The sequence below is a fragment of the Protomyctophum parallelum genome (genome assembly GCF_964188405.1).
Source record: "Protomyctophum parallelum genome assembly, chromosome: 14".
NCBI lineage: Eukaryota > Metazoa > Chordata > Actinopteri > Myctophiformes > Myctophidae > Protomyctophum > Protomyctophum parallelum.
In genome coordinates, this window is record NC_139709.1 from 46472478 (window position 1) to 46485314 (window position 12837).

Sequence of the window (12837 nt, forward strand, 5' to 3'; positions counted from 1 at the left end):
TTGTGGTTATCATTATCTCTATTAGTTAAAGGGGTGCTCAAATAGGGCCTGTTTCCCATTAAGACTGGAATAGGGTTAGGGCTAATTTTGGAGACAGTGTATAGGTATAGTGGAACAGGGAAGACAGTACAAGAATTATGGGGCATTGAGGTTGTATCGTCGAGTGGACAGTAGGGGGCGACAAAGCCTAGGAGGTCAGCACTCTCAGCACGAATGTTATGCCTGTGCCATTTTCCAGCAGGGCCCCTATGTTTAAAAGGATCCCTGGCTAATAAGACAAATATGCCTTAAAATATTATACTTGCACTCTATAACTCTATAAAGATTTTAAAATAAAAACACGTTACATATTTAATTTTTTTCATAAATAGAGAATGTTTCACTCAATAGGAACTTCTCCAGTCGCAAGTTGATGATATGGGGCGTGTAATAGGCGAGTGCGCTCCCAGTGCGCATTCATGTGTGGTCCAGCCCTATGGAATATATGGAATGCACATGCTAATAAAAAAGATTTTAAACAGTGCTGCAGAACACAAGCAGAGTTGTGTTTATAATGGTTTCTTGTGACCGAGTCGGCCACGGGTCACACTTGCATTTCTCTTTTTACACATGTAAAAGGTTTTGCATGAGGAAGGGGCAGATATTTCCAGGTTCTAGTTTCTGCAGGAACTGCAATTCTAGTTGATTATAATATCGCAACAGCAGTTACAATGGGGCAGGATATTCTTGATGCCAGTGCCAGTCCTGGACCAAATATGGAGTCATACGTCATAGATGACTCACGTCGAAAATCACTTTCTTGCTTCATACATCCATGTTCATGCCACAGCCTCTGAGACCAAGGAACAAAGCCCTTAAAGACTGTTTATGTGAAGTCAATGATGGCACTGGAGCAACTCAGTGACGTCGTCCGGAGATGTCAAGCAGTCCAAGATGACGACTACACCGCTGAGGATTATGATGTGTTCATGATCGCCGGACAGACGTGCATAGAGGAGGGCAACAGTGCTCAGGTCCTGAGAATCGTCACGGATGACAAACACGACAACATAGTGAAATGTATGGGCTGGATCCTGCTGCCTCCTTTGATCAAAGTTCTTCTAAAAAAGGAGGACAGGAACATTCCTCACTGCCTGGCCATTCTCAAACACCTGCTGGAGGTCTGCAGTCCCAAAGAGCTGCTGCTTGGCTTGCTGGAGCAGGTTGACGAGGCCCGCCCTGAGGACATAACGGACACCGCCCTCCTCCTATGGAGACCGCTGCAAGACGTGCTGGGTCGCCTGGGAAGCCGCAAGGCCTCGTCTCTGGGCACGGTTCTGTCCACCCTGCTGGAGCAGACGGCCAAGCTGCCGGTCCCCGGGACCAGAGAGCAGGAAGAAGACGATGACTTCTCCCTGTGCCGCTACTGCACCGTCCTCAGGGACTTCATCGGGCCCTTCGTCCGCGAGGCCGGGCAGAACGTGCTGCGGTCCCGCGGCGAGGCCCCAGGCCCCAAGCCTCTGCCGGTGAAGGAGGATGAGCTGAAGACACAACTGCTCAGGTTCTGCATGAAGAGTCTGAGTGAGCCTCTCATGGGGGTCGTGTTGGCAGATGCAGACGACACCGAGGAGGCCGTGTCTCCACTCAGGGCCTTTGCTGAAGAGATATTGATCAGTCTGACACAAATCGGGGAGTCTCTCCACAGCCTGGTGTTCCGCCCTGTGCTGAAGAGGAGAGCGGTGCCGGGCGATACGGAAGAGGAGGCGCGCTACCCCAAGGTGTCACTAGCCAGCCTGGCTTATCTTCAGTTTGTCAATCACCTTGCTGCAGATAGCTTCCCCGCTGTGTTCAGCCCTGTGTTTCTCCTACGATGTAACATGGAACATATAAGCCTGCTGTTGTCCAGCACTGAGGAAACCTGGATTCAGAAAGGACTGGAGTTGTATCAGCAGAGTCTGCTGAGGGTGGAGGACGCCAGTCTCTCTGTGCATCTACTGGACATCAAACTTTTCATCAGTGTCCCACAGAAGCTGTTTAAGATCATGACACTGTGTCCAGCAGGCCATCTGAGAACTAAGGGCCTTCAGGTGTTACAGCTGAGCATCGATAGGTTTGACACTGGGGCAAAGTACAATTTTTTACAGTCTATGCTTAAGATCAGCAACAACCCGGGAGTGGAGGGGTACATCATTAAAAACATCAAAAACCAGATACACTATTCCCTGAAGCCAGGAAACAGCAATATGTGGTTCCAGGGGACATACCTCCTCCCCCTGCTGCGCCAGGTGCTGTGTCTCCCTGAAGGACCAGAGACGGACCTCTTACACTACCTGGACAGAGTGATGGAGTCCCTGAACCTCCTGCGCTATTTGGTCATCAAAGACAAAGAGCCGGAGAACCGGACGGGCATCTGGACAGAGCTGTTGAAGATAGAGGAGGCCTTCCTGAAGCCCCTGCGTGTCGGGCTGAACGTGTCCATAGCTCAGTATGAGATGGAGCTCAGAAAGAACATGGACAGCAAAGAGACCAACATCCCAGTGGAAGGTTCTGCATTTTCTGTGTCTGTTGGTGAAGAGAAACTGCCAAACATGACCAAGGACACAAAGATAGAGGCTCTGCGCTCAGCCCTGGACACATTTGACATGATGAAGAGTGTTCTGGTGCGGATAGAAGAACTCATTGGGAAGGACCATTCATGTCCTTAGGACAAGGAGTGCAATCACATTTGATACAAAACATAATCTATAAAAGATTTGAATAAAGAAATATGGATTTTGGAGGAACTTTCTTTAGATTTTTAAAAGAAAACACACCTGTGTGAAATGAGGGGCACTCATACATCATATCATATGTACATCACATTCTGTGCTCAACCAATCAAATAATCTGCGTTTACTGCACACACCAAAAGCTGGGCATAACATTTTCTACAAGCTCACGTGTCGCGATATTTTCACTACTAGAGTCATGTCGAATTCTACATCGCACCACCCATCTGACTGATATGTCCATATATGGAAATATCTGCATCTGTCAGTCCTTGTCCTTTTATGGCCATGAGGAGATCTCTGTATGTCAGTCCATGTCCCTTTTATACCCATATACAACCGACGTGGTCTGTCTGTCTTGCCCATCCCATTCCTTAAGCCATTCTGACCTGAGATCAGATTCATACTAGGTTTCCGCTAGGACACACACTGGTCTGATTAACCCATTCTGACCTGAGATCAGATTCTAAAAATGTCAGTCGTTATTCGATTTAAAAAAAAATAGCAGACCTACAAGCTCGTATCGCGCCACTCGGTGGCGCGATATGAGCTTGTAGATCTGCTATTTTTCAATAGCTAAAGCATAACATGATGCTAAACACCAAAATGGGTGCCCGGTCAGAATGGGTTAAGCCAATTTTAATATACAAGCATTGTGCAAAACAGGTTTGAGTGGTTAATCAGACTATAGTCCATTATAAAAATCTATTGGAATGTTACATTGATATATAAAAGCCTGTCTTGTTTTAATCAACTAACTGACTGATCCCATTTCTGTTGTCCATTTTGATCCTCATCTATACTCAAACCACAACATGGATCAAGACGCTTGCCACTATATGGATTGATATTCTTTCCAGCTCAATTCATTATCCTCATCAGCATCCAGTTTCTTGTAGGACTGGATAGCCTCCACCTAATTACTTTAGAGTCGAGAGGTGACCTCCTTTTTTCCTAAAAGCAATGACTAGTTCCTTTGATTTCCTATGTAAAGCTTTAAGTAATTTGTGTCACACCATTTGACAAGTTCTCACGCCCTCTTCTATAAACAAAGTCATTGCATTATATTAAACCAGAAAGGGAATACTCATCTGTAAATGTTTGTAATATAATAATAGTAAGCTGTTCTTTAACCCATTCTGACCGGGCACCCATTTTGGTGTCAGCATCATGTTATACTTTAGCTATTTAAAAATAGCAGATCTACAAGCTCATTTTTTTAATCTGATCTCAGGTCAGAATGGGTTCATCAGACCAGTGTGTGTCCGGCGGAAACCTTGTATGAATCTGATCTCAGGTCAGAATGGGTTAACAAGGTTTTCTAATTAAGTTAAATGAATACACACTAAAATTAATTGTTTATAAGTTAGTTCAAATAATGCATCAACACGGAACAACGCTAGGGAAATGGATAGGGCAATCTTGAAATCACTATCATAAATTGAATCTACATAATTATAGCTGTAACTTCAGGATATCAAGTGATTGTGGATAGGCTGGCAGCCTGCAACACTGTGAAACTGGTCCTGGAGAATAACATGGTGTCTATACACCCTCTGCTGGCTGAGGATGAAACACCTAAAATATGGAACTGAGCTGCCAAACAAAGTCAGTCATGGCAGATGGCCACCCACCTAGAGCCGACTTCTGCTCAGGTTTTTCCACATAAACAAACGCATAAAAAAGACAGTCAGCATATAAATATGTTGTAGTTTTATTTCTGTCCAAGTGTTCATATGGAAAGTTGGAAACAGTACAGTACAAGTTCACAAAGAGCTGAACATTCTGTCCACCTCTGAGACACAAAGAACATGACAAACTTAACAGACTTTCCTTCTCAGAAACTCAACATCAGGTAGCTACTACATCATGGCACAATAAAAGACCTGGACAAAAGCCTAATTCAAACGATTAAATAACAAATTTCCAAGAGGAAAAGCCCGGTTCCTGGCGTAGTTTACCAAGCAGTCTGTTCATGCCCTCTTCCCCATTAATTAAGTGCAACGCTATAGCTGACCCAAAATGCTATACAGTGAAGTGTGCAACATGCAGACCCGGTGGGCTTGTTGCTCTGGTCCTCTTCTACTTGTTCATAAATCGCTTACGCCTATACCTAAACCATCAGATGAAAATAGCCAATCTAAGAGCTCACAACATGAGCTTGTACTTCTTGTACCCTATTTTTGCTGTGTGGGACACCAGGTTCAAAGTGGTTAAAGGTGGCACAGTTTCATAATGATTGTTTGTGCATCACTCAGACCACCGACCACTCTAATGCCTGAAACCAGATGGATTCCTCAGGTATGCCATTTGTTGCCACATTTGATTTCATCTTAGTTGGCAAGCAAATAACTGATAATCCATCCTATATATACACACAACCCCACCAACATTTGGACTGTCCGAAGCAAGATGGCCGCCTTGGAAATGGAGATGCATCCACCCCTGACGCACGCCAGCCCTTTTTATATGTGATACATATGCAGTTTGTATGAAATTAATAGTAAAAGAGAATGTGTGTCACTGCGTGACAACAATATTAAGTGTCTCACCAAGCTAGCAATACTACTGGACTTGTTCCTATGCAAGAGCCTTTAGCGATCTAGAGCTGCTACTACTCTTCTCCAACTTCGATTCAGTCACACACCCATTATAATAAAGTACACATACTCTTGAACGAGCAGCGCAGCGTTTACAAAAGAGACAAAAACATAGGTAAATAAGACAAAACAAAGTAAAAAGTCATATGAATGAAGTCGTAAACGTTAAGTGTATAGAGTAACTGTGGTTGATAAAAAGAAAACTAAAAAGGTTAACTGTGAATGGTACAGTTGTGGCATTGAAGCTCAACCCTCTTTGTCCAAGATGGCTTTCACATCCGCAAATACCTGAATGAAAGAAAAAGTGGAAAAAAGCCACGTTTTAACAACGGGTAGTCGTGTACCAGTACAAATGTAACTGGTCCAACACCAATTTACATAAAACTCTAAAGAAGGCGAAATTTGTCAAATTAAACCTATCTTCATATAATTTGTCCTCATTAACAGTCTAGAATAGTTTATTCTGAAAGAATATTCGTTATTGTGCTTCTACTGAATTGGGCCTATTTAACTGAGAAAAATCCTTGATGTGTGTATTTTAAGATTCTGCCACATACCAGACTGAAATAATGTGCCTTACACCTTGTGCCTAAACTTTTTAGACACTTTTTATTATTTTGTACATTTTAAAATAGTTCAACTAGCCGGTCTAACATTTGGCATGTTATCAAACCATGCTGTATTTTTCAGAATTTTTGTATTAAAAAAATAAATAAAAAAGCAGCTCTATAAGCTTAACTGTGTTGTGAGCTTGTAGATCTAAAGGGACACTTCACCCTTTTTTGCCAAAAAATATATGTTAATAACGTTTAGAAGATTTAGAACACTTTCCTGGGGGTCTTTATGTGTGTAATATGTGGTTTTAGATATTATAGATTTTAGCAGTGAGCCCAGTGTCTCTGATGTCATTGACACTGGGCTCACTTCATTCCTGGACTACAATTCCCATAATGCTTTGGTGCACTGCTTTGGTGCAATGTAGTCCAAGGTTGAAAAGTGGTCCTTTAAGTACTATTTTTTAAGAAATTGAGAAAATAGAAGATCTACAAGCTCACAACAAAGTTAAGCTTGTAGAGCTTTCCCTTTAAGTGTCAAAATATCATTGAGCGAGACAATTAACCCGTAATTGCTCCCCGTCCTCTGTAGGCAATGGAATGCCCTTCCACAGGTCTTGAGGGCCGTAACAGACAGACTCACAGGTTTTGTGAATTTATACAACCCATTTAGACCTGAATTCTAAAAATGCCTTTCTGAAAAACTTTATTTATCCAAAAGTTTAACAATAAAATAAAAATATGTTGCTATATACTGTACATAGCAACAACTAGCCCAAAAGGGGTTCCAGACCCATCTTGAAGGGTAAAAAACCCAAAATGGATACTGGATTAATACTTTACTTTAATATAGGGTTACAACTATTGTGGTTTGCTTCCACAGCAGTTATGATATTGTCTGATATGATATTGACATCCTTCTTAAAAGTGCAAGGGTCTGCTTTGAACATGAAAGTATACACAAACCATAAACTTCGTCTGGCTTTAACGAATCAATAGGGTTAGCAAATACGGAAGGACAACAGACATAAGATAAGAAACAGCATTTCCTAATCATGGATATCCTTGAAGACACAGACATGCAGCTCGTTTAGATGGCCGTGTACTCACCTCCTCAACGTTGCGAGAGGCGTCCACGGTGCGTACTTTTCCCTCTTTTGCGTACAGGTCGATTATTGGTCGCGTGGACTGGAGGTAGGTTTGGATCCTGCAGCACAGGAAAATGAGGCTCGTTATTGGGGTCGGCCAGCACTTGGGACTCCAAGGAGCAACAAACTGGGTCAAAAAGACACAAATGCTAGGCTAAATAGGCCAAAAACACACTGGTATACATTACAATGCTAGGCTATATGAGCCACACACAAAAACGTGTACAGAATAGAAAGGCTATAGCTAAATGGGCCAAACAGATACATACACAATACTAGGCTAAATATGACAAAACGACACAGGAATAAGTGCTAGTAAGCTGCACAGCCTTAACTGATCTATGTTTTAAAATTGACTCATTTACAAACATTTCATGACTCTTCCATTTTTATGCACATTAGTTACATAGGATGCATTAATGCAGATTAGTTATACAATATATATGCACTTTATGTTTTCTCATTTATGCTCCAATTCTCTCTAAGCTATCTTTTAGCTGCATTGATGGGCCTGCACCATCAAGAATTTCACCCATTACTCGTAATTTGATTTGACAATAAAGATTGATTGAGGTACACAATGCTAGGAGACATGTGCCAAAATAACACAGGCACACAGTGGTTGGGGTTGTTTTGTGATGGGCAAAAGAAAGCAATTAATTAACCAATTTATCGTCAACAGCAGAAGTCAGCCTACGCAAGGGATATGACCTCAAAGGGCATTTTTTTCCAATTTCAATTGAACATAATACAGTAGAGAAACTAGATTGGTGCTCTGTAGCCAGTGTAATTAAGTCTCGTTTTTTGGAAGTGGGGCAGTAGAGTTTAAAAGCAGGATTTGGGCATATAGGGCAACAGTGACTCAGGATGTAGCGTGGCCACCCTGGGAACCAGAAGGTGCCTGGTTCGATACCTGCCGGCTCCTCCTGCCACCAGTTACGCATGCCAGTGACCGATGAGCAGGTTGGTGCATTCTGTGGTTCCCTCTGCCATTGGCATACATATACACTGCCTTGATTGGTTGGAAGACTACAAAAGGTGCTTACTCACTTGCAAAGAAGACCAAATCAACAAGGGTTGTTTGCTTGTACATCTGTTATTCTGTGCACTCTGAACTACTTATAACCTACATACTTATTTGACCAGAGTCCCCCAGGGCTCTAAACTAGACTAGGTTCTACACTCAATATCTTCACTGAAAATAGCTCATCTACAAGCTCACAACGGATCAGCTACTTTGAATGTTTTCCCATAGAATAGGGACACTAGGGTCAAACATAAGACCATTTATCCATACAGCAGTCAGTACCGTTTCTCCAGACTCTCTCTGTTGTCGTCTGTGCGTCCGCTGCTCTTTCCCCTCTCAAGACATCTGTCAATGCAGACCTGAGAACAAAAGGATGGACCCTGTCCTCAGCATGACACTCTCAACATCACCCAGTATCGTTTCATGCAAAAGACAGAGAAGCCCAATTCATACATCGTTGCATGCTGTAATCAAAAGCCATAAATCACAGTAATCCACAAAATGCCAATTGCCATCCAAGGCATAAGAAGAAATTTCACCCTTTTCACATTGGCCTATTATAGCGCCACCAGGAGGCCACAACCTGACCTGCCCTGGTGGAGACCTGTGCCCGGAGGGCACTTTATCTAGTTCATATTTCGTTCCATGCTGTACTCAAAAGCCATAAATCACAGTTATCTGTTATGTTCGTCAAGTATACTTTAGCTCTGCCTCCACATCACCTACCTCGTTGCCACAGTCAAAGAAAAGGACAAATTTGACGTGTGCTTTTTCCTCCATGACCCGAGTCCATCCCTGGAGGTTGTCCTCGTTGCGGGGAAAGCCGTCTATAAGGAAACGGAACTTCTGCTCGTTCGTCTTCATAGTCTCTTCCATTGCCTGATCATGGACAAACAACAAAAACATTCCTGGAACACTCGCTCGCAAAAGGATCAGGTCTTTTTCCTGCCGTAACAGCTCATCCTACTGTACACACTATATTGCGAAACGATACCCAGTGACTGCTAAAATAATCAAGGCAACTAAAACTGGACAATTTATAAGCAACCTCCTGTGGTCTTTGTTTTGTTTGTCTGTTCACATTTGTCGTTGTTTAACTGTTTTTTTTGTTTTTTCGTTTTTATCACATTTATATATCTTTTTTATTATGTATTGTATGTGGAATTTACATTACCTGTCTTTATCTTTCATTTTATATAACTGAATAACTCATTATTATTGTCAAAGATTGTCATATATGTTGTCATATACAAAAAATGCCTAATAAAAACAGTATTAAAAAAAAAAAAAATTATAAGCAACCGTTCTAATGAACAGTTCTTGTTTGTGTTCTCCGTGCCTATTTTCTGCCTTGAGAATTACAGAGGCTGCACTGGAAAATATAAATGAGATGAAAGCTTTAAAAAGAGGCGTGAACGGCGCAGTCGAGGAGAGGCTGTATAATCAAGGTCAACATGTTTCGACCAGCAACTGGTCTTCATCAGGGCAATTATGCTGAAAGATTACATGAAAGCTTTGACATCATTTTGGAGGCAAATTCAGGAGTCTCATTTCTCTACACAGCATGGAGACTCATTCGGAGAAAGTGAATTGAAGTGAATTTATATTTTTCCAAATGGTGTGCTTGTACAGTATTTCGGATTGTTTTATAACGTGGTTCACCCCACATAGTGTCCATTACCAATGCTAGTTAGTACTTCTTATCAGTCATTGCTCGTGTCGTTCAAGACATGTTTGCAGAGGAGGTGGAGCTCACACATTTTCAATCATATCCGTCTGCCTGCCTGTCTATGAGCTATGAGCTTGTAGATCTGCTTTTTATTTTATTTTTTTTATGGGTTTTTTTTTAATATTTTTTATTAGAGGGACAGACAGTAGGCTGACAGGAAATGGGGAGAGATATGGGGGGGAAGACATGCAGTAAAGGCCGTCGGGATCGGGAGTCGAACCCGCGGCACACTGCCAGGCTGGATTACCAGCCAAGGGGCCTGGACCACTCAGCCAAGGTGCCTGGACCACTGAGCCATGGCCCAGGCCGATCTGATATTTTTCAATAGCTAAAGTATAACATAATGCCTAAAACACCAAAAGGGGTCCCCGCCCAGAATGGGTTAAATGACTCGTACCTTCCTGAGTAGGTTGATGGTGATCTCTACGGGAACGATCTTGCCTTCCTTGATATGGTTGTCAATGAGCTGGCCGAACTCCGAACCTTCTCTGCTTCGCTCTGCCCTCAATAAGTCTCCAGCTGACAGATGAGTGTAACTGTAGCCCTATGAGAGAGAGAGAGAGAGAGAGAGAGAGAGAGAGAGAGAGAGAGAGAGAGAGAGATCTTTATTATTGACTGACCTGCAAATATGTGATGGACAGAACCTCAACATCAGGTTCACATCAACAACTGAGGCTATCATGAATAGCAAATATATATGATTTATGATTAGCATTCAATCAGTGTTTGATGTTCTACTAGACTACTACTGACACTGAAAGTCAGGCAGTGGGGAAATGCACATGTGGCTAAATTTATCTCAGCCAGGGCCTAAGAAGCTATAGGCCAATCCTTGTATGCTGAATGAATGGAGTACTCTATACATGCCCTAGGTAAGTAGCTGCCATTCCAGCTCAACCTGTAGCCAACAGGATGGCAATTCAAAAGGCAGGGGAGAGGCTACAACCAGTTATGAGGCCTGAAGGTCATTGAATCTCTCGTTCTCTCACCCACGCACACACATTCATCAAAATAGCATGCCAGCCAGAGCCATTGAAGCTGTTCGAACCTCCCATAGCGTCACACACTTTTGATGCGTCTGACTTTCAAGACCAAGGCTAACATCAAAGGAACATGTTTCAGTACTTCATAATTAATTATATTCTAATGATGAAGAACAAATAAAAAGTCAAGAATGATAGTCAAGATTAAGCTAATTATACTGTATTAAGAAGACTGTATTAAGAACGCTCCAAAAGCTTCATCCCCATGGAAATTGTGTGTCCCTACTTAGTACTGACTGAAAATAACCCATCAAGCTTTTTATCTCTGGAACTTCCAGACATGGTCATGCAGTTTATGCATCAGGTGTGATATCTACCTGGCCACGTATATGTTCAAAAGGCAATCCTACAGTAACATGCACACTTATTACGTAACAGGAACAGCTGATATGATTGCCACATAGACAATAATGTCAATAGGCCACGAGTATAGAAATCGCATCATACTTCTTTTAATATTAATAATATTTAACCAGCAGTGGTGGAACGAGTACTAGAATAATAGAATATATCCTACTCAATAATAAGTCCTACACTTACATTATTTTACTTGTTACTTACTACATACTTAGTTAAGGACATTGAAATATCCATTGTTTGAGTATAAAAATATAACCAAACGGATATGGATCCATTTGGTTACATTTCTACATACTCTCCTCTCCGATACATAACATAACACTGAGGATTTTACGGTATACCAACCAATGAATGTGAATGTGATCAGACCAACTTTTTAACAACAATTGAAACAGTTATGGGGGGGGGGGGGGGTTACACTATATGATTATGTTGTACCTTAACTATAGACTAGGCTATATAAATAGTACATACTTCATTCAAAAATCGGTCAACTTCAAGTAGATTGATTTTAGAATTAAATAAAACAAAAAGCACAGGCACGTGACATAAAAAGTGGTCAGTAACAATAGCTACTTTCCAGCCGTATTTGGTTTAATGACAAGTCAGTCCATTTTGGGCATGAGCATTGAGCATTCTGTTCCACCACTGCCCAGAACACTAGCACAGTTGGCAGAGTTGGTGAATGTCACTGTTTATGCGTCAGTCGTCTGTCGTCCGACGGTGTTTCGCACCAAAAATACCCGAGCTACAATCTCACAGCGCGTCACTGATGCGATGCTTTGTGAGCTTGTAGATCGGGTATCTTCGGCGCGCGACACCGTCGTACGACTGGGCATAACATTAAGGCATATACCGATATACAACAGGCTAAGTTAGCGACATGGGCTAGCAGCTACAGCTAACGCCAGTGGGTTCATTTTAGAGGACAATCTGAAGTCGATATAACGTAATAATCCCAACAGGAGGCTCAATAATAACGACACACACTTCAGAACGTCCACTTTCCGTCTACGAGACGCTTTTCTGGTTATATCCTCCGTTTCATCTCATCTCTCTCCTCCTCACCTCCACGATCCTGGAGCATTGGGTCCCCTTCCCGGCGCCGGGCCCCCCGAGAACGAACACGACCTGCGGCTTCTTCATCATCCTCAACGCGCTCTGGGTGACAGTGCACAGCAGGCGGACCAACATACACCGTGGAAGTGGAACACACAGTCACACACAGACACACACACACACACACCGGCGGAGAGGACCGCAGCACGGTAGCCCGTCAATGTGGAACGGCGGACTGTGCACTGCAGACTGAACGCCGGTCCGGGTGAATGAAATGAATGCGTGTCAGTAGGAACTAGGAAGAAGTGAAGTGAATAGGAATACACAGGCGCGGCGGGCACACTACTTCCGCTGTTGACCTCGCGGACCAATGGGGATGTCGACGGGGCGTGGTTCTGTATTTGTGAACCACGCCTACTTGTGTATATTATATTTATTTATTTTGTATTAAAGGAGCACTCTGCACTTCACCCATTTTCAACCTCATCTTCATATAATTGCCCCTCTGCCTCCTCCTCACTAGTGCTCACATATAAGATGGCACCATTTCTGTCTACTCACGCTGTGTGT

The 12837-nt window shown here is 42.7% G+C and overlaps 2 protein-coding genes across 2 annotated transcripts; one reads left to right on the top strand and one right to left on the bottom strand.

Annotated features, from left to right (window-relative positions):
- Positions 1 to 881: 881 nt before the first annotated feature.
- LOC310871347 (glomulin-like) lies at positions 882 to 2684 on the top strand (the record flags this gene model as incomplete). Its single annotated transcript, XM_083782833.1, has 1 exon — positions 882 to 2684. One exon carries the CDS (start codon positions 882 to 884, stop codon positions 2682 to 2684), a length of 1803 nt encoding a protein of 600 aa, XP_083638959.1.
- A 1761-nt stretch (positions 2685 to 4445) lies between these two features.
- On the bottom strand, positions 4446 to 12569 carry cmpk (cytidylate kinase). Its single transcript, XM_083783058.1, has 6 exons — positions 12277 to 12569; positions 10203 to 10349; positions 8803 to 8955; positions 8359 to 8435; positions 7012 to 7108; positions 4446 to 5635 (listed from the first exon to the last, which is right to left on the bottom strand). The coding sequence occupies exons 1-6, from the start codon at positions 12400 to 12402 to the stop codon at positions 5594 to 5596; spliced, it is 642 nt and encodes a 213-aa protein (XP_083639184.1). The 5' UTR covers positions 12403 to 12569; the 3' UTR covers positions 4446 to 5593.
- Between the last annotated feature and the right edge of the window lie 268 nt (positions 12570 to 12837).

Excerpts from the sequence above, each read along its gene's own strand:
- cmpk (XM_083783058.1), bottom strand. The coding sequence starts at position 12,402 with ATGTTGGTCCGCCTGCTGTGCACTGTCACCCAGAGCGCGTTGAGGATG. Across the intron at positions 7,109-8,358 it reads AGAGAGAGTCTGGAGAAACG|GATCCAAACCTACCTCCAGT; the intron begins GTACTGACTGCT and ends CCTGTGCTGCAG. Across the intron at positions 5,636-7,011 it reads CCTCTCGCAACGTTGAGGAG|GTATTTGCGGATGTGAAAGC; the intron begins GTGAGTACACGG and ends TCTTTCATTCAG.